Source organism: Triturus cristatus, chromosome 2_2 (assembly GCF_964204655.1).
Source record: "Triturus cristatus chromosome 2_2, aTriCri1.1, whole genome shotgun sequence".
Classification (NCBI taxonomy): Eukaryota; Metazoa; Chordata; class Amphibia; order Caudata; family Salamandridae; genus Triturus; species Triturus cristatus.
In genome coordinates, this window is record NC_140582.1 from 926024459 (window position 1) to 926046164 (window position 21706).

General features: G+C 46.7%; 1 protein-coding gene across 1 annotated transcript in view; it reads left to right on the forward strand.

The window, feature by feature from the left end:
• Positions 1-21706, forward strand: part of LOC146862960 (proteasome activator complex subunit 2-like) — a 174874-nt gene that overhangs the window by 32505 nt on the left and 120663 nt on the right. The window contains exons 4-6 of the mRNA XM_085642332.1: positions 15463-15546; positions 15648-15690; positions 19852-19949. Of these exons, the coding sequence (XP_085498458.1) occupies positions 15463-15546; positions 15648-15690; positions 19852-19949 (225 nt within the window). The remainder of the gene's footprint in view (positions 1-15462; positions 15547-15647; positions 15691-19851; positions 19950-21706) is intronic.

Genomic DNA, 21706 nt, shown 5'->3' on the forward strand with positions numbered 1-21706 from the left:
TATTACGTTCCTGCTATTGCAGTTTGCGAACTTTCTCTGTCCCCATTCACTGCCATTCCTGAATTGGATGCGTCTGCTTCTCTTGGTGAGAAAGCAGTTGCTGCAATTACCACACGGGTGGTGCCCCTGGACTGGAGGGAGGAGCAGGTTCCTCGTGGTTGTAGGTAGGTTGGGGAGGTTTTGTGACTACCTTCCTGGAAGAGATATATTGACGACGTGTTGGTGATTTGGGAAGGGGACGCCCCTTCTACCGAAGCCTTTATGGTTTGGCTCAACCAGCAAAATGCGTTCCTCAGGTTTACCAGCACCATGTCACATCACAACCTAGTATTCCTAAATCTGAACTTATACCGAGACAGTAGCACTCTTAAGACCACAACACATTTCAAACCAACTGCCAAAAATTGTCTGTTACACGACAGTTTCCACCCTCGCCACCTACGTGACGACCTCCCCTGCAGTTTCTCCACTTGCGGAGGCACTGCACAGAGTTGAGTGACTACAAGAGACAAGCCTCGGATCTGAAAACTAAGCTCACAAACCGGAACTATCCCATGAGAATCATCGATAAAGCAATGAAGAGCGCCCGTAATAACAGAGAGGCCCTCCTAGAAAAGAAGGTACAAAAAGAGCAAGAGGAGACCTATCTGTGTCGCCACATTTAACACCCACTCAAACCAGATATCAAAAATTGTGAACAAGCACTGGAGGATCCTGAATTGTGGGAGTATGAGTTTACCAAAACCTAGGTTCGCACACAAGAGGGGAAGAAACGTGAAAGATGTAATAGTCCACACAAGACCACGCACAGGCCTACCAACAACCACGAGGATTCTGCTCCTCCCTCTAGTCCAGGGGCACCACCCGTGTGGTAATTGCAGCAACTGCTTTCTCTCCAAAAGAAGCAGACGCATCCAATTCAGGAATGGCAGTGAATGGGAACAGAGAAAGTTCACGAATTGCAATAGCAGGAACGTAATATACATGATCACATGCCCATGTGGTTTGGAGTACATTGGCATGACATCACAACCAATCAAAATCCGGATTGGTGAACATAAGAGTAACGTCCGGTGTAAGAGAAGTACCACCAAGATGGGCACACACTACCTAACGACGGAACACACAGTGGACGGTCATTGAACAAGTACAAACTGAGAGCACCCTACTCGAGAAGGAACAACGATGGGTGTTCCGCCTGGGCACCCACATAGAGGGCCAGAACGATGAAATACCTGGAATCAGTTCAATTGATACTCTCAGCTATGTATCACTTTCTCTTCTCGTACCCATACCGAGGTAATCACCAGAGTTACCCCCTCTAGTCTAACCTCGCTATTGAGACGCCCCATAATTAAATCTAATGGCAACCACTAGCAAAGGTCATGCCATGATCCATACCGAAAGAGAACACCTTGTAGAGTGGGCAACCGTGACTAGCACCCTGATGGTGCAGAGTACAACCAAGTACTATGATGGCTGGGTCCTCATTTAGTTTTTTTGACTCTCTCCCCACTGTTAAAATACAGCATATAAATATCCACAAACCATCGTCTCAGTCACACCCATTTGGGATTCTTGGTCCTCCACCCCCCACCCCATTCCCCCCAGAGGGTATGGCACTTAAACATTCTACCTCTGTCGAATGCCACAATGAACTCTACTTGTCTAACAGGAGATCAGATCTCCACGCCTTTTCTTACAGTATGATCTGACGCTCTGTAATTATTATTTTGCAGGCATATTAAGAAGCCTATTTTCTATTTTTCCATCTAAATATTTGCACACCACGTGTCTGAGGTAGTATTATGCATCTTTTGGCTCCATTCCCACTTTTTCATATTCCCTAATACAATAATTTCTTTCGCATCGACCGCGAGTAATTGAGCAGTCTAGTCAAAATGCACACGACCCGAAACAGTCACCTGTTTTCATTCACTTCGGGGTCGGCGTTAGCCGTGCATACATGGAGTCCTACCCCCTCCCGCATTTGGCAGCAAAATAACTAATTGGATACGCTATTTATAGAAGCTCCCTCGCGGTCTCAGTCTATCGACGGAGCCGTGAGTAGGGGAATTTCGATTGAGACAGCATCCTGGATCGTGTAAGTACGGCACAGCTGGTACAGAGATGTCAGTGATTTTTTTACCTATTGACCACCATAATCTGACTTCATCTTTTTTCCACTTAGAGTGCGATTACAGGCATTTTCCCCCCGTCTAAGGCTCATGGGGCATTGCTTTATCAAAAAACAATTATGCTTTTGTACTTTTTATTCATTTTTTCCTCCAGGCTTCTAGATCGTAACAACTGTGCCTTTATACATTTAACAGCTTTTAATACCTCAGACTCCTGGAACTTTCCATTTAGAGTGTATGATTTATGTTGTATGTCCTGTATTGTCGATTTTTTTTTTTTTTTTTTTTTTTTTTTTTTTTTTTACAGGGCACGACACCAGTAGAATACCTCACGCTTAGAACTTAGCGGAATAACATGCACCACTTTGTCACCGGTCAACATCCATTCACCTGGCATGCATCGCATACCAACGTTTTTAATTACTGTGTTTCTGTTATAGATTGCCATTTAGGAAATTCCTTGGGTTTTGTATATTGATTAAGACAAGTCTGTCTTTTATTCACGTAGAATTGACTACCTATTACTCTAAAATGTTGTCATTCTCAACATATTTATGTGAGAACAGCAGGGATCAGAAGCTTGTCCTGAAGAAGCAGCAGCAAGCTTCGAAACATTTTGACACACAGGAGTTTTTGCACATTGAAGCAACATCTCTCCGACCCACCTTTTTAATAATACCGGCTGAAAGGAATATTAAAATTTTCCAATCCATAAGAGCTAGGTATTTTTTCACTCACTTTTCACTCACCCCTGATCCTTTTCTCTCACTCATTCCTACAACACACATAGTTGTGACATCAGTGCTCCCACGTATCCGTAGGTCGTAGCAAGTCCCGTCCCGCAGCGGGGCTGGGAGACCCCCATGATGAAGCATGACACCAAGAGCCCTTTTGGTGTGTGAGGGGTATTTAAGAAACATTATGTGCTTCCCACCATTGTAGGCAATACACATGACCTATAATTTGTAACGTTCCTTTTTGTAAACCCTGATGGTGGATCCCATTGTTTAGAATACAGAACTAACGGTAATGCCATCACATGCAGCAGAGTTCAGTGTGCTCTGTGTCCCAACTGTTGCCGTGCCTTAGTAGTGCAATGAATAGTGCTCATTTCCATGGATCTATTGGTCTTTATAGCGTGCAGAATCCAGGCTGGAACTGGGTGTGCAGCATCATGTTCGATTGCTAGGTGTGGTGTAAAGTCAGGGGGAGAGACCGAATAGTGTGCGTAATGAGCTTGAGTGCATTAGTAGTATAGTCACATATCCAGGGCTGCAAATCCACCCTGCTTGAACGGGAGAGTTGGTATCCTCCATGCTTCCATGGTTGTTTGCCTGCCCTGATCAAGGTTATTAAGAGGGAATTAAGCGATTTAAAGAACCCCTGTGTAAGGGTAATTGGAACTCTATTGAATAGATTGAGACATTTTGGCAAGATTATCATTTTCGTGATGGCAATTCTATAAGCAAGGGAGAGTGGCAGGTGTGACCAGCTGCGTACCTTTTTTTCTAATTGGGAAAGCGTTCTACCTTAGTTATATCAAACCACCATTTCAGTGTCCCTATGAATCCAAATCCCCCTGATATTTTACTGGATAACTGTGCCACACCAGGGGGAACTCCAGCTCGCAGGGTGTTGTGCAGGTAGTGAGGGGCACCAAAAAAAGGTGTTCGAGGCTTATGAGCTGCAGATTATACACTGTGCATAGGTCGCCATCTGGTGTTGGGCCCGGATGTTTGCAGTTTGTTTTTGTTCTTGGGCAGTCTTTGGAAGTCACGAGTTTGGTGACTCCTCCTTCGGTCCGTACTGCGCATGGGCTTCGGTTCCATCCTCAGATTGTTTTTTTCCTCCATCGGGCTCGGATGTAATACTTCGTGCTCCGGCTTCGAACCTTTCCAGTTCGACCTTCGACGAAAAATCCTCGTCCATCGAGATTCTTCAGACGAAACCATCTTCTTCATCTCTCTCTCTTCGGCACTTCCTCGATTCCAGGCAGCTGCCTTCGGGCCTATCTCGACTCCGGTCCCGGCCGATGGAAAGGACTCCCTTCAAGAAGTGCCCAAAATATGGGTCTAAATTTCCCCACACCGATCTACATCAGGTGTGCAACCTCTGCCTCTCTCCCGAACACGAGGCCCGAGACTGCCCCACCTGCAAGTCTTTTCGATCGAAAAAGATGATTCGGGATCGACGAGCTCGACGCACCTATCGACCTCGGCTCCACCTGACATCTTCGGAGAAGACACCGGAGCTTCGGGACAGCAGCACACCGAACAGGAGGACGATATCGTCAGTGCTTCCGAGGCCGACGACTCCGACGTGGAGGAGATCACACCGGCGCAGAGGGTCGTGAGCACTCTACCCCCTCCCACTCCCGCGCCCATACCGAAAGAGACTCCGGTTACACCTTCGCCTCCCGGCCTAGGGAAAACCAAGCATACCGCTTCCATCACCCCACCTTCGGGCCCGGTGAAGAGGCATCATAAGTCTCCCGGCGGCTCGGGCTCGAGCCAGCCTACTAGCGGCGCCGAAAAACACCCTTTGGCACCGAAGAAAACCGCACCAAGCTCCGTTCCGAAGCCATCGGTGTCGAAACCTGGCCTCTCGGTGCCGACCAAACATAAATCCCTCGGCACCGACGCTCCCGTGCCGAAGACTGCCTCGGCACCGAACAAAAAATCGGAGGCCCCGAAAAAGCATGGCACGGATAAACCAACGAAGCCATCGGCTCCGAAAACATCGGCACCGACAGAGGAATCGGTGCCGGAGGAGCTATTCACACCAGATCCTCGTCAAAAGACTTTAACAAAGGATCAAAAGACATTTAGACAAGCCAGCTCCTCCTCCACCGCCAAAACGGAAGGACTCTGCCACATCCCCATTCAGAGTACCCTCCCCACCACCTCCACCTCCCCCATCTCTGCCTTCACCTTCTCCACCCTTGCCTCATCGCTCTCCAACCCAGTCTCCAGACCCCGATGACCAAGGGGATCCATATTATGATCCAACAGATGCCCCACAGGACCCCACTCCTCCGGGAACACCAGACCCATGGGAGGATTATCACAATCCAGATATCCCAGATGTGCCTCAGGATGATCTTTATCCATCCAGGCCATCTCCACCGGAGGACTCTCTAGGATTCCACCACTTGTTACAACGGGCGGCACATTACCATGGGGTGGAGTTACACAGTGATCCAGTTGAGGAAGACTTCCTACTTGACACTTTTGACATCGCAGATAAATCCACTGCAATATTACCCATGCTCAAAGGGGTGACCAAACATGCGGCAGAGGTTTTCAAGGACCCAGTCAGGGCTAGGGTCTTAAACCTCAGAATAGAGAAGAAATATAAGGCAGCCCCCACAGATCCTGCCTATATTAAAGGACCTGCTCCCTTAGACTCATTAGTGGTATCCACAGCTAGGAAGCGGTCCAATTCTCAGTCATCGGGTGAGGCTCCACCACCCGATAAGGAGTCCAAGCTCTTCGATGCGTCAGGCAAACGCACTGCCTCGTAAGCTGCCAATATGTGGCGCATCGCCAACACGCAAGCGCTGCTGGCACGCTACGACAGAGTGCACTATGATGAGCTAGAGACTATCATACAACATCTCCCAGACAAATATAAAAGTAAGGCTCATGAACTGATACAAGAGGGAAAGATCATTACCAACACCTCTATTAAGTGTGCCCTTGACGCAGCAGACACAGCTTCCAGGGCTATAAACACCAGTGTTCTGCTTCGCCTCCACGCCTGGCTCAGAATCTCAGGCTTTAAGCCGGAGGTCCAAGCATCCATATTGAACCACCCTTTTGACCAACAACACCTATTTGGCCCAAAAGTAGACGAAGCCCTGGAAAAAATGAAGAAGGATACCGATACGGCGAAGTCTATGGGGGCATTACAATCCCACACTCCTAGACGCTCTTTTCGCCGTTCCTCCTTTCGAGGCACTGGCAGGGGTTACTCTGCCGATAACGCCTTTACGTCCTACAAGTCCCCTCCTCAGACTACCTTCACAAAGGGCTATCAAAGAGGTGGATATAGAGGGAACAATAATAAAGGCAGGGGCAAAACCAACACCGCCCATTCTGCCACACCGCCCGCACAATGACTTTCCACCGCTCCCCCCAGACCATTCCACTCCAGTTGGGGGCAGACTACAACACTTTTTTCAAACCTGGGAAACCATAACATCAGACAAATGGGTGACACAAAATATTCGGTCAGGGTACTGTGTCGAACTAACATCTACCCCCCCTAATATTCCACCCAGGCACCGTACAATGTCTCAAGAACATACCACACTGCTGAAACAAGAGGTAATCTCCCTCCTGCAAAAACAAGCTATAGAGCAGGTCCCCGTCAATCAGCAAAATTTAGGGGTCTACTCTCTGTATTTTCTGATACCAAAGAGAGACGAGACCCTACGGCCCATTCTAGACCTCCGGCCTCTAAATGCATACATTCATTCAGACTATTTTCACATGGTAACTCTCCAACAAGTTCTTCCACTCCTCTGCCAGGGCGACTTTCTCACTACACTGGACTTGAAAGACGCATACTTTCATATTCCAATACACCCTTCTCACAGAAAGTACCTCAGATTTGTGGTGGACGGCCAACATTATCAGTTCAAGGTTCTCCCCTTCGGGGTCACAACCGCACCACGAGTGTTTACCAAATGCCTAGCAGTAGTAGCAGCACACCTCAGAAGACAACACATTCACGTCTTCCCTTACTTGGACGACTGGCTAATAAAAGCCGCGTCCTACAACCAGTGTGTGCAACATACAAACATTACCATCCAACTACTCCACCAGCTAGGTTTCACGGTGAACCACCCAAAGTCCCAGCTGCTATCGTCTCACACAAAACAATACCTCGGTGCCACTATAGACACCTCAAAAGCTATAGCCTATCCCAATTCAGCCAGAATCGCAAGCATACAAGCCTTGCGCCAAAGATTCATTCTTCAGCACTCTCTCCCAGCAAGAATGTTTATGAAGCTAATAGGGATGATGGCATCTTGCATCTTCATAGTGCCTCATGCAAGACTCCACATGCGTCCATTCCAAGAGTGCCTAGCACGCCAGTGGAACCAGGCCCAGGGGCAGCTAACGGATCTGGTGTTGGTGGACGTCGCACCCATCACTCTCTGCAGTGGTGGAACACCACAAACTTTTCCAAAGGGCGACCGTTCCTGGACCCGGTTCCTCAGGTGATTCTAACAACGGACGCATCGCTCTCCGGCTGGGGAGCGCACCTATTACACCTCACAGTGCAAGGTATATGGACGCCACAACAAAAGTTACTCCACATCAACCATCTGGAGTTATTGGCGATCTTTCTAGCCCTGAAATCCTTTCAGAAACAAATCTCAGCCAAAGCAGTCCTCATTCGCACAGACAATATGACTGCAATGTACTACATTCAAAAACAGGGGGGGGGACACTCTCCCCAGCTCTCTCGGTTAGCACAGAGCATATGGAGATGGGCAATTCCACAAAACATTTTTCTCCTGGCACAACACGTCCCAGGGATACAAAACACCATGGCAGATCTGCTCAGCAGACAAACACAGCAAATGCACGAATGGGAACTGCATCCACAAGTTCTTCACCCATTCTTTCACAAGTGGGGGCATCCTCAGATAGACCTCTTCGCCACGCACGAAAACAAAAAATGCCCAAGCTTCGCCACCAGATACCCACACCCATTGTCCAAAGGCAATGCGATATGGATGAACTGGTCAGGCAAATTTGCATAGGTCTGTCCACCTCTCCCGCTAATTCCATTGGTGGTAAGGAAGCTACAACAGCACTCCCTCACACTCATTCTGGTAGCTCCAACATGGGCCAGGCAGCCGTGGTACACCACACTACTACAGCTCTCAGTGGTACCACATCTAAAACTGCACCTGTCGCCATGCCTCCTAACCCAGAACCATGGAGAAATCAGGCACCCGGACCCAGCTCAGCTCAACCTTGCGATCTGGCTCCTGAAATCTTAGAATTTGGATACCTTAACCTTCCCCCTGATTGCATAAACATTATCAGGGAAGCCAGACGTCCTACCACTCGAGCATGCTATGCCGCTAAGTGGAAAAGATTTGTTGTTTATTGCCGTAACAACACAATCAACCCTTTAGATGTATCCATACAGCACATCATATGCTACCTGCTCCATCTACACAGGTGTAACCTGGCATACTCATCCATCCGTTTACACCTAGCAGCAATTGCTGCTTACCTGCAAATCAGACAGCATTTATCACTTTTCAGAGTGCCTGCTATTAAAGCTTTCATGGAAGGCCTTAAAAGAGTAATTCCGCCCAGGGCACCACCATCACCTGTGTGGAATCTAAACGTAGTTCTTACAAGGCTCATGGGTCCGCCTTTTGAACCAATGCATAAATATGAGCTACAGTTTCTTACTTGGAAAACAGCTTTTCTCGTAGCTATCACTTCCCTTAGAAGGGTTAGTGAAATACAAGCGTTCACGATACAAGAACCCTTTCTACAGATAAATCACAGCAAGGTGATACTTCGCACAAATCCAAAATTTCTGCCCAAGGTCATCTCCCCCTTCCATCTCAATCAATCGGTAGAGTTACCGTTTTTTTTCTCGCAACCTCAATCTGTTGCAGAAAGAGCTCTACATACACTTGATGTTAAAAGGGCTTTACTTTACTACATACAAAGAACGCAATCTTTCAGAAAGACTAAACAGTTGTTTGTCTCGTTCTCTCCACCACATAAAGGCAACCCCATCTCAAAATCAGGGATAGCTAGGTGGATCGTGAAGTGCATGCAAATTTGCTATCACAAAGCACAAAGAACATTATCTGTTCCACCTAAAGCCCACTCTACAAGAAAGATAGGGGCTTCTATGGCTTTTCTAGGGAACATACCCTTAGATGACATCTGCAAAGCAGCCACATGGTCAACACCGCACACCTTCACAAAACATTACTGTGTAGACGTGCATTCCAAACAACAAGCTAGTGTGGGCCAGGCGGTACTAAAGACACTGTTTCAAACCACTGCAACGGATACCGGTGGTCGCCGCTAGGGTTGGGTACTGCTATATAATCTATGCACCGTGTATAATCTGCAGCTCATATGCCTCGAACGGAATATGCTACTTACCAGTATGCATCTGTTCTTGGCATGTAGAGCTGCAGATCTATACATGCCCACCCGCCTCCCCGGCTACCTGTATCCGTTCCAGTCTATCTTGTTTAGATACAACACACATGGGTTTCTTTACTATTATCACTACGCTCCATCTTTTCCCTGCTGGCGAAAAACAATCTGAGGATGGAGCCGAAACCCATGCGCAGTACGGACCGAAGGAGGAGTCACCAAACTCGTGACTTCCAAAGACTGTCCAAGAACAAAAACAAACTGCAAACATCCGGGCCCAACACCAGATGGCGACCTATGCACAGTGTATAGATCTGCAGCTCTACATGCCAAGAACAGATGCATACTGGTAAGTAGCATATTCCTTCTCCCAGTTTATGCTGAGGCCCGACAACCGCTCAAAACAGATATATTCCAGAATGATCGTGTCCAGGTAAAGATCTGGTTCCTGAACATAAACGACCATATCGTCTGTGTACATCGAGATCGCTAGTGGTCAGAGTTTAAAACGTAGTGCGGCTGCCGCATGTTGCTGACGTATAACGCCCGCCATAGGTTCTAGCGATGGAGGATCAGCGACAGCGGGCAGCCTTGTCTCATACCTCTGTGTATGGGTATTGCCCCAAATGTAATCCCATTTATCCTGGGTCGAGCCGCATCAGCGCTATATAATAAGGGGACCCAGTGGAGGAAGGCAGGGGGCACCCCCATCCGGAGTAACATAGTGAACATGTAGGACAATTCAACTGAATCGAATGCTTTTGCGGCGTCTAGCAAGACTGCCGCGGCTTTCAAAGAGGTGGCAAGCTGATGGAATAGCTCAAAGATAGTTCGTAGATTCTGCTTTGTTGAGCGAGTAGGGATGAAGCTGGACTGATCTGGTAGGATCATGTTGATGAGCAGTGGTTGCAGTCTGGTAGCTTATTTTGGCCGGTATTTTCGTATCTGTGTTAACGATAGCGGCCGATATGAGGAGCATTTGTTCGGGGGCTTGTCGGGCTTTAGAATGGTTATCAAAGGGGCCTCCTACGTGACGGGGGGAGCACTTGCTTGTCGGATGCTTCTTCAAACATCCTAAGCAAGTTCGGGGCCACGAGATCTGCGTATTCCATATAGAATTTGCCTGACAAGCCATCTAAGCCCGGGGCTTCATTGCTGAGCAGTATACTTATTACTTCCTTAATTTCCTCTACTGTGACTGGTTGTGTCAAGTATTCTCTTTGGCCCTTTGATAGCCACACCAGATCGATATTTTCCAGATAGCCTGATATCTCTGCCACTACCGATCCTTCGTGAGAGCCGTATATTTGGGCTTAAAAAGCAGAGAATTTTGCACCAGTAGCGGGTGGGGGGGGTGGGGGGGGGGGGGGGGGGGACGGTGTCCTAGCAAGGTATACAATTGGGCCCATCTATCTTGGTCACATGTGACTGCGCCCACGGAGCTCTCAACGACATGGCCAAATGACGCCTCGGTCTGCCAGCTCCATCATACGCACGCGCCACGTGCCTACAGGACAGATGGCGCGATTCCTGCTCTCTCATAGTCACGTACTCAGAGATTTGCTCCCTTATGAGTGCCAGGGTGCTTTCCTTGGGGAAGCCCTCATACTCCTGCTTCTGCAAGTTGTTCTCCAGTTTCTTTAACTGAGTGCTGATGTCCCTTAAAACCCCTGTTTGCGTACCCATGCATACCTCCCCGAATGGTGGCTTTGAATGCCTCCCAAAGGACCCCAGCGCAATCCACCAAATCTTTATTTGTGGCTAAGTATTCCACTATAGCTTTCCTCACGGCTCCCTGAAAATTGGGTCTAAGAGCTCAGTTGGGTGTAGGCGCCACTGGAACTGTCGAAGCGCGTGCGTTGGGATAGACCGCGCTATTAGCACCTGTGCGTGATCAGATAGTGTTTTGTGGCAGGTGGTGTATATTTTGCATCCAAGTGTTCAACCCGCTTGTCCCAAGCCAGTAATCTAAGCGGGACCAGGAAACATGGACTGATGAGACCTAGGTACTCTCCCTCTCACTGAATGTCTGAGTCTCCAAATGTCAATGAGGCCAAAGTCCTCCATTTCATTACGCATCAGCTGCGCCAACTGTTTTCCTCTCAATTCCCTCTAGCTGATCTGTCCATGTTAGGGTCCAAGTATAGGTTCATGTCCCCGCACCATATTGTCGCCAAAGGCCGCAATGTCCTTATCCGGTGCCAAACGTGCGCATAGAACTCTGGGTTGTCCACATTGGGACCATAGGTATTCTAGATGGTCAACGTTGTGCCATGTAATGTGCGATCACATACCGGCCGTATTTGTCGATCTCAGAGTATGTTTTCTCAAATGGGATCCCTTTTCTGATCAATAGCATGACCTCCCTTGCATAGTTAGAGGAAGTAGTAGCCACCTAGTATCCCGCCCACCTGGCTCCCACCATCTCTATAGCCCTGCCCCTGAGGTGCGACTCCTGCAACAGCGCTATGTGCACCTTATGCCTATCCAGATAGGGTAGCACTTGTCTAATCTTTTTGGGATTGAGCCCCAGTACGTTCCATGTTATAAGTAATGGTTCAGATCGTGGTGGTTTAAACATCTACTTTATCTGCACATGTGTGTGTGTGTCCATTCTGGGCATGTCATCACATCTGGCACTATCCGTGATTATACATGTGTAGGCATATAATACGAAACAAACAAACCTCCCACCCCCCTCTCACTTCAGCAACCCAACCTTGCTAAAGGCATCTTCCCTAGGTAACTGAACTTCTCTGATGCAGTTTATTAAGAGTCTATACCATAATCGAGACATGTCCCATGTGGAGTGGGGATCACCCAAGGGGGTGGGGGTGCGGCAGCTAGTCACCCGGTTAACCTCCTGGTGGACGGAGGCAACCAGGGAGCTGATTCACCGCTATTTGGGCATGAAACCAACAGACAAGTAGTCTGGGCGGATACACCATGTGCACGGTCCATGGTGGTTCACCTGCCTCAGTGCCCTCACTAGGGTCTCTTACTTCATCGCAGCAGCGCCACACCTGTTCAAAATAGTACTTACTAATTGTTCGGACCCAGCCCGGGTGGCCCCTATTTCAGCAGGGTCTTGTAGTCAGTACAACCATCTCTATTCTCATCAGCCAGCTGGAGCCACCCAGTCTTGGAGCCACCTGCTGGGGAGTACTGTCACGGCCCGCTTATTTCTCCAGGTCGGGCCGCCGTGGGCCCGTGATCTGCTTCACATATTCATATTCCATTGCTAGTTTACGGATAGTGCATATCTTTTGTGTTCCCTTGTAGACGATCCTGAGTTTGGCTGGAAATAGCATAGCATACTTGATGCCCTCCTTTTGCAATTTCTTTTTTACTTGAAGGTATTCCCTGTGAGCGGCCTGCACTGACGCTGTAAAATCCCGAAAAAAAAGGAGAGGGTGCATCTCTGAGTGTTCAGCCATTCGCATGATATTCTGGAAGAGAAACAGCCAGATCTTTCATAATTTGTTGTGCTGTTTTAGGCGCAACTTAAATGCTCAGTAGTAGTTTAACTTAATACCATCTGAAGTATATATGTAAATAGCAATGAGTGATAGGGGAAAACCTTCCACCATGTGACGGGAGCAATCAAGTGTAACCTATGAAGGCAGAAGCATTGGCATGCATATTATTATATACTTATTCTTTATTTGGAGGTTACATTTTGCAATGGCAGTTTATCAAACATATCACATATGTCATTGTGCAAATTACTCATCTTGACATTTTAAATACGATCAATATCTTGACATTCTGGTTTACAAATTCTCTGTTCATTGTGGGCTCCTCTTTAGTAGTCTTGGTTATTCAAAGAATTGCCATTCGTATGCAGAAACACTTAAATGTTTGATTAGACTGCTTCTCTTGCAAGAATGAGTTGGTGACAAACTGCCTGATTTTTATGCTGGCGGAGAGGGTTCTCCATCGCAACAAAGTTCCCTCCCCACCAATATACAAGTTCACCCGCCAAATTTAATTGCTGGTGGACCATAAGTTTTGCCACGGCTGAAACTGCTCCATCTCCACTATTGCCAAACGTCTCCGAGTAATGGCTGTTCGAGAAATGGCTATATGTCCACCCACCCAATCATGATAAGTGGACATGTAGTAACTTTTTTTATTAGTCCGTCACCGCTAGGCAAACCCTGGCAGTGAGGGACAGTAAAAAGCAAGTAATGACTCCCATGTCGAGGGGAGCATTACTTTTTGTATTTTCAAATAGAAAATCACGTTTCTGGATTCTCTTTTTGAAAATAAAAAAAGAAAACGGTTTGGTACAGGGCTGTGTAATGATGACACAGCCTTGCACCAAACAGCGATATGCATTCAGCAGTTCTGTCCATGCATTCTAACCTGCTTGGCTGTCATTTCTAAATTTGATGGTTGGCCCCTCCACCATGGGGAGAGAGTAATTCCGCATTTAAATCTGACCCAAGGACTTTCTGATCACTTTACTCACAGTCCTACAAAGATTATTTACTATTATGAAGTTCCTACAAAGATTATTTACTATTATGAAGTTAATTTAAAATTATGCCGTTTGTTTTTTGTGGTCAAGATAAAGGTCTGCCCTCCAAATTTAAAAGCAGGCTTCAAGCTTTTCTTTTTGAAAATAGAAAACAGTTTTCGGCACATCACCATCATCTTGAAAGAGCCCTGCACCAAACTGTAGATGCCATTGACAGGAACCTCCTTGACAGCAATTCCTGCCAACGCTGTCAAAATGACTGCCAGCTTGGCTGTCCTTTCTAGATTAGGCGGGCGACACCTCCGTCATGGCAACTGAGTAATTTACTCCATCTCCCTGGTGGAGAAACTGGCCGCCTGCCTATTTATAAATTAGCCTCCCAGTGTAGTGATACAGAATCTCTTGCCAGTCAGTCCAAATAATAAAAAGCATTGGCAATACCAACTGTTATGGCTTAAGTAAGTCAGCGGTGTTTATTCTTTTTGAAATCGGGAAGCTTGTAGTAAAAGTTATAAAGAGTAAAAAAAAGACCGGCATCTAAAAGTGATGTGTGTGTGTGTGTGTGTGTATATGTGTATTTATGTGAAACAGTGAAAAATGACCACTGCAAAAATGGACTAAAACAAATTATGAAATTAAAGTAGCTATTAGCCCTTAGTGAGTGAAGTGGACTACATTTTAGGTAGCTGTGCACATGTACACAAGCAAAATGCCATTAGTGAAAAGATCCAATGGCTGAAGTGAATGACCCGTTGACACATGCTGTGGTGTGCGGATACAAAATGTGAATAATGCTTGAACATAACACTGGATGAAGAGAGCCATATGTATTTTTTTTATTATGATTTTTTGGGGGAAACGTGAGACAGCTAACGTAGTAGTATGGCCATTCAAAAAAAGCTCATTGTAACTGCTCCACATTTCTTTTATACTTAATGAATAATTTTTGTTTGGATGCTCTCAGTAAACCCAAAAGCTTATTGATGAAAACAAAATCACTTTTACATTTTTCTCTCATTAAACCTGCATTGTGAAAAAAAAACTTTGAGGACCAAAAGCATCCGTTAAAGAGCCTTTTAACTGTCTGTTTTCTATTTTACAAACTGCTTATGTCTTCATACCATTCCTTTTGTGGGATTGGGACTACTCGGGGACAGCCAGTACATAAATCGCAATCCTTATTCTCGCCCTAAATCCCTGTTAGACTTGGGCATAGATTTATTTTCTTATTGTTGGCTTAGCCTTAAATGTTAATCCTTGTCTTGAAGTGCAACGTTTAGAAGTATTGGATGAACTAACAAAAACGGCATAGAGGTTTTATTTTACTGCCATTCTATGACTGCCTTTCATAATTGAATTCAAGCATGTATATAAGTTGAGGTGAGCAAATTAATGTTCCTTTGTTTAAACTTATAGCTGATATCTGTTTTAATATTGTGGTTTGTGTTCATGGAATATTGTAAGACCTGATTTATAGACTCTTTAGAAGTTAAGAAATCGTCACTATTTTTCTTATTGTATCTGGTCATGTTTCTAGGAAAGGGCTTCACACACACTGACCTATGTGTGCCCCCTGTTGTGATGTCACCACATTGTGATTGCTGGTGTTGGTGCTCTCCTCACCTCTGCAGCACATGCATTTGTGTTAACAATGAATCTGTTTGTACTGATCAGTGTTTGTTTTCAGGAGGACGCTCTGAATATTTCTGACCTAACATTAATTCATGCGGAATTGGATATTCCTATTCCAGACCCTCCTCCAAAAGATGAGGTGAGCAAACTTGAGTGATCATACCATGTGCAGTGCGTCTAATCTATCCATACCTATCTTGATAGATCCCTGACAGTCTCTCATTACCTATTTCCTTCTAGGGATCCACTAAGATGGAAACGGATAAGGAGGAGAAGAAAGAGAGTAAGAAGCTACATTTCTTCTTGGTAGCATCAGTAACATAAAGCAGAGACCCATATGAGGCCATTTGTTGATTGTTCGTGGCTGAAAACAAAGCACAGTATTATGCACATATTTAAATTATAGCCATAATTAGAATTTGGTTTTCACTTTTTTTTTTCTGCTTGTCGGAAAATAAAGGTAAGTGGCTCAGAGAGGGAACTCTCTTTGGTGTCTAAGGCTTGTTTTTAAGCATTCCTTTTCCCCACCTTGGACGCCCACAACTTCGTAGGCATAAATATTCTACAGAGGGGGTTTTCAGATCACTTATTTATAATTCTATGCTTTCAAGTCAACAGCGAAAGGCCACAGAGCATGCAGAGATTAAATGCATGGTAGCTGACACACAATGATTTCAATGCAGACAACTTTTTTGCACTTAATACCAATTCGGTACAATCTGCAGCCACCCTGTGGGAGCCTTCAAGGTCGTGATTAGGAGTAGGTCCTTGACTTGTGTTTGAGACCAGAAGAGGCTCAGGGACGCCACCATCGTAGAGTTGGAGATAGAAATTGCCCAGGTCATTTCACAAGATCCAAAGCTGAGGGCAGACCGACCAAATAGCGAAAGCATAGTTAAAACATGCACAACTGCATAACTTCTTCATGGGCCCAGCCACAGGGCTTTGGATGGCTTCGCAGCGATGGACGTGAGACAGGTGATATTCCAGGCAAACTACTTCACTGGCTACTAAGAAACAGTCCCCCACGCTCATTCCTAACCTGAAGGCCCAGGGGGTTATGATATGATGACTGCGAAAGACCTTCCTGAAGCATTTGCAACTTACTACAGAGCGTTAAAAGCTCTGCCCCCTACCCAGATCAAGCAAGCAAATCCACCTACTCACAGATCTCTACGTGCAACAACCATAACCAAAGGAACGAGAGACTGAAGGCTCCGACTTCTGAGGAAGAGGTTAGGGCTACAATCTGAGGCCTAAATTCTGGGAAGACTTTCAGCTTCAACTGGTTCCTGGTAGAATTCGACAAGAAATTTGCCTCATTAGTGGACCCCCACTTGCTGTTGTTTCTCACCAAACGTGGGCTACCACTCTGGACCCAGACTCTCACAGACCTATATATTTGTACAAAATATTGGTCAAGGTTGTTGCAGGTCTGCTTGCACCAGTTGTCCATACTCTGATCCACAAGGACCAGAACATCATGCCAGAACGAGGCACCCAATGCTGCATCATGCATGTGCCTACAACTGGCGCTGCACAAATATTGGACTGCAGAAGGCCCTGTACTTGATTTCGAATTTCTTTTTAATTCGATTGACTTTGTACCCAAGTTGGCACAGCTCTGGGCCACATGTAAGTCCCTTGTAAAAGGTACCCCTGGTACCAAGGGCCTTGTGACCAGAGAGGGCCTCTGAGGACTGCATCATGTACAGTACCACCCTCAGAGACCCCGCCCCTTAACACACCTACAATGCCCTGGCAGACTGCGTGTTGTGGTGCAGACCAAACTGAAGTCAACATGGCACACATCCCTGGGTGCCATGCCCACCAACACTGCCTGTGGCACTGGTAAGTCACCCCATTAGCAGGCCTTAGTCCTAAATGCAGGGTGCACCATACCCAGGTGAGGGTATAGCCACAGGAGCAATATGCCCCTACAGTGTCTGTGCTATTCACTGTCATTGTAAGTACAGTGGAGCGATTTTGAGTGCATGGGCTGGGAGTTAGTCAACACGAACTCCACAGCTCCATGATGCCTTTATTGAAATCTGGGAAGTTTGGTATCAAACTTCCCAGCACATTAAAACCACAATAATGCCAATGTGGGATTTAATGAAAAATGCACTTCGAGGTCATCTTAGAGATGCCCCTGAAAAACGACCTACCCTGGTGTGGCCTCTGACTGACTCCCAGCCATCTGCCACCACCAGACAGGTTTCTGGATCCCTGGGTAGAGAGCATTCGCTCTCTGAGTCTGGAAACAAAGCACATCCTTGGCAGAGGTGTCATGCCTCCTCCCCCAGGATGGGCAGTGTTCACAAAGAGGGAGCATCAAAGGCATGCCGTCTTTGTTAGCTATCCCAGCCTTTTGCTACTATCAGCAACTGGCTCCCACCGGTTCAAACCCCCACTTTGGGCGTGAGAACTAGTGGGAAAACCTAGCCAGGAAGAGAGGTGGGCCCATCTTTCCCAACCCCACTGCTCAGGTGGAAGAGGCAAAGTGAAGGCCATCTCTCAGTCCCCGCCATCTTGAAGATACGGAGAACCCTCCAATCAGAAGAGGCCTTTGCCCCTACTCCCGCTGGAGGGTGGCTTATTAGGTGGCTTATTAGGTGGTGTAGACACCCCAGGGAAGGGACCCATTGGTCCCAACCTTCACAACCCTGCAACACCCCTAAATCTAGTATTTAGGGGCACCCCCTGAACCTTGCCTCTTCTGATTCGACGTGACAAGAAGTACCGAACAGCTGTGCTGCAGAAGAGGAGGAAGACGACAACTGCTTTGCTTTCAGCCCTACCGGCCTGTCTCCTGCTCCGAAACCCATGCAAGCTGAACCCGGTGTGACCTACAGCCAGCAGCATCCAAGAACCCTGGTGACCTGCCCTGCCTTCCTAGAGAACTCTGATCTCCTGTGGACACCTGATTTGTCCAACATCAACCCAAGCCAGGACTCCAGAGCCAGCCAGATTCGCGAGTCCTCATCACTCTGCACCCTACACCCAAGGCCCAAGTTCGAGTGGCCCAACACCCTAGTGAGGTCCCCCCGGTGATCTGATCTGTGTTCCAGCGTTGGATCCCGACACGAAAGACACACCTGCACCCTGAGTCCTGTGGTGCCCAACCAACGGTGTCCTGGTGTCCAGGAACTCTTCAAATTCATCCCCCAGTCATTGTTTTCCTTCGTCGAGTCTTCTGGCTCCAGCCTACAGTCCTTTTCCTCAACCGACATCCTCCATAGGAAAGCATTGGGCTCCTGACACCTCCTGAGCACCCTGCACTCTGCTGCCCCTGTGCCGCTAGTGGTGTGGATGTGGTGCTAACCTGGGACCCCCTTTGCCCTTACCTTAACCCCAGGAGCTTGCCTCCCAAGACTGAGTGACCTGCCCAGGAGCAGCCACCAGCCGAGGTGCCAAACTGGCTAACATTGGCACCCAGCCACTCTAGTGTCGCTGGTGGTGCCCCTTGAGTGCCAATCTGAACCTTGGTTCTAACCCCCACCCCTTCAAAACTCCAATGCTAAAACCATTTATTTACCTGTAAACCTAACGCTTCGTTTTTCACCATAGGATTGTATGGTGGGTTTTCTCAGAAAAATCTTTTAAGTGTTGAATTGTCTTGTACTGCAACAACAGTAGCTTAGTGCCTTTAAAAGAGTTACCCTGTTTACTGATGTCCTGCGTCGCTTAAACTGTGTTAGGACTTTGTTTCATGCCAAACTAGAAAAGTAATCTGAAAGTAATTACAGGTGCCTTTGAACAATTTACAAATCGTTTTCTCAATATTCTCTGAATATTTCTACAAAACCAGTGTTCACTGTATTTTGAAAAGTATACCTTACCTGCTACTGAGTAAATCTTGGTTCTAGAAATAAAACCACAAAATAAGTACTTTTTGTACAAACCATTGGTCTGGATTCAGTATTTGAGTGTGTGACATCATTTCGTGCCTGAGTGTGTACAACAAATGCTTAACACTACCCTCTGATAAGCCTGAATGCTCAACCACACTACCACAAGAGTAAGGTATTATCTACTTTACCTCTGCTATAACTTTGGGGATCTACTGGACTCGGTGCGCACTATACCTCAATTTTGTATAGTGCATACAGAGCCAGAATCCTACATATGCTATTCCTCTTTTTTCCAGTTATATGAATGGGGTCACGAGAGGTAGCAGTAGCCGCTCTGTGCTAGCACTGACTCAGCCTATGCTACCCCTAGTCCCAAATCATGAAGGCAGCAGCAAGAGAAAAGGAGGGCTCTCGGAGCCCCAGGCTTTGAGGAGCCAGCCCTATCTGTTAAGGAAGGTGATGTAGGATGCCATAGAGCACAAGATCTTGCTGCCACTAGCATTTTGTTATGTTGGTGTCCATGTATTGATATTTACCTTTACAGGTCACATTCCTACCTGATGTATCTTCCATCTTCTTGTCCTCCGTAGCTCCCAAGTGTGGGTTCCTGAAGGGAAACGAGCAGATCCTGAGCCTGCTGAATCGTGTAAAGCCGGAGATGCGCATCCTAAAGGAGAAGTGCATTCTGGTAAGGAGACTTTATGTACATAGGTCAGGGTTCTGGCTAGGAAAGCTTCTCCTAGCAGGAATGGGAGGCACCCAAGAAAACAAAATTACACTCTGCATGCTTAGGTTCAACCAGACAATGTGAAGTCTTTCCAGGGCAGAGCAAGCTTCTCATCAGCAAGGTGGACTTGTGCCATGAAGAAAGTCCACCTGACAAGGTGAGCTTCCTTTCTGCAGCAAGAACCGCCCTCTCCTTGACAAGGCAAACCTCCGCCAAGCTGTGGGAGAACCTTTCTATCAGAGTGTGCTTCCTACCAGGAGGAAGAGCTTCCTCTTGACAGAATAAGGCAAGCTTGCTCCTAGCACTTCAGTGTCATAAACCCCATGCAGTCAGAGGCTTTGGCATTGTCCTGTCACTGCTACAGGACTCCAGCAGTGTGATCTAGTCCTCAGCAGTCTATGAATACTCTAAAAGGCTATTCTAATAGTCAGGGCTTTAAGTGGGATGAAAAAAACTGGGGGAGGCTCCCACAGGAGCGTGGCCGATGTAATTAAGGGCGTGGCTTAAATCACTTGAGCTAAAAATCTGTGCTCAGCATAGTGTACTGCCCCAATGGTATTTTGCTGCTTCTGTCCATTCATCCAGATATAAAACACAACAAGTAACATTAGACCTACAACAAGCCCAAACTATTGGCTTTTTCAATGGTTGTAAGTTGCATAAGATAAATAAGCAGCAACTATGACTTTGTTGTATATAATATTGAAAATGCTTCCGTTCTTGTGGGCCAGGTTGTGGCTAAGGCGAGAGCTGCCAACTTTTAGCTGAGAAAGCAGGTTCGAGCCCCATGTCGGCTCAACATCCTGTGATTTAAAAGATGAATATGTCCTTGTGTAAGGTGCTCATGTTTGCGCTATATAAAACTAAACCAGCATCTGCAATGCAATAGGTCTCGCATTTGCACGAATTTGAGCTATTGGCATTGTAAATGACAATTCCTTTTATTTATGTTTTGGTTTTTAAAACCTAAATAAATGGCATTGTCATTTACAATGCCAATAGCTTAAACTCTCGCAAATGCGAGACCTATTAAATTCCAAATGCTTGAAGACATCGCTAAGTTGGCACCTTCTGTCTCCCATGGCCCCCGAAGAGCTCCCCGTTTGCTACGAGTTAAATAGGCAATCCTGGTGGTCACAGCTGCGCACAAGAGACCCACCTGCAGTAAGAGAAAGTCATTAAAAAAATAGTACTTACAGACTAAAGAAGACCTACTGTGTAACAACCGATGTAAAAGGGCAAGTCCTCATGGGAGGTACTAAGGAGGGACTAACAAGCCTAATAATGAATCAGAAGCCATCATTTACGAAGGACAATGACACAAGCCAATGAACAACATGGGCGGAGAGTGGGCGGGGCTTCAAGTACATAATACAATACAGCATGGCTGACAGAGCAGCTATCAACCCCCTCGCGCCCCCCCCCCCCCCCCCCCTTAGGTAAAAATCGAGAGCCCGGTTGGGACCCTTCCCCGCACCTGCTTTTAAGAACTGATGGTCCCACTTAAAGCCCTGCTTATAGTCCCAGGTCACATTGTAGAAAAAGTGCGTAGTGCCCTGAAGAAAATTAAAAACTCTTATAGACGTATTTTTCAACAAAATCTTTTATTCTTAGAAAACAAAATCTTTTAGGTGATATTTCAGTGGTGATCCAGCCGGTTACCAATCTCAGGCACTCAAATATAAAATACTCACCTGGCCAATAAACACACATTCACA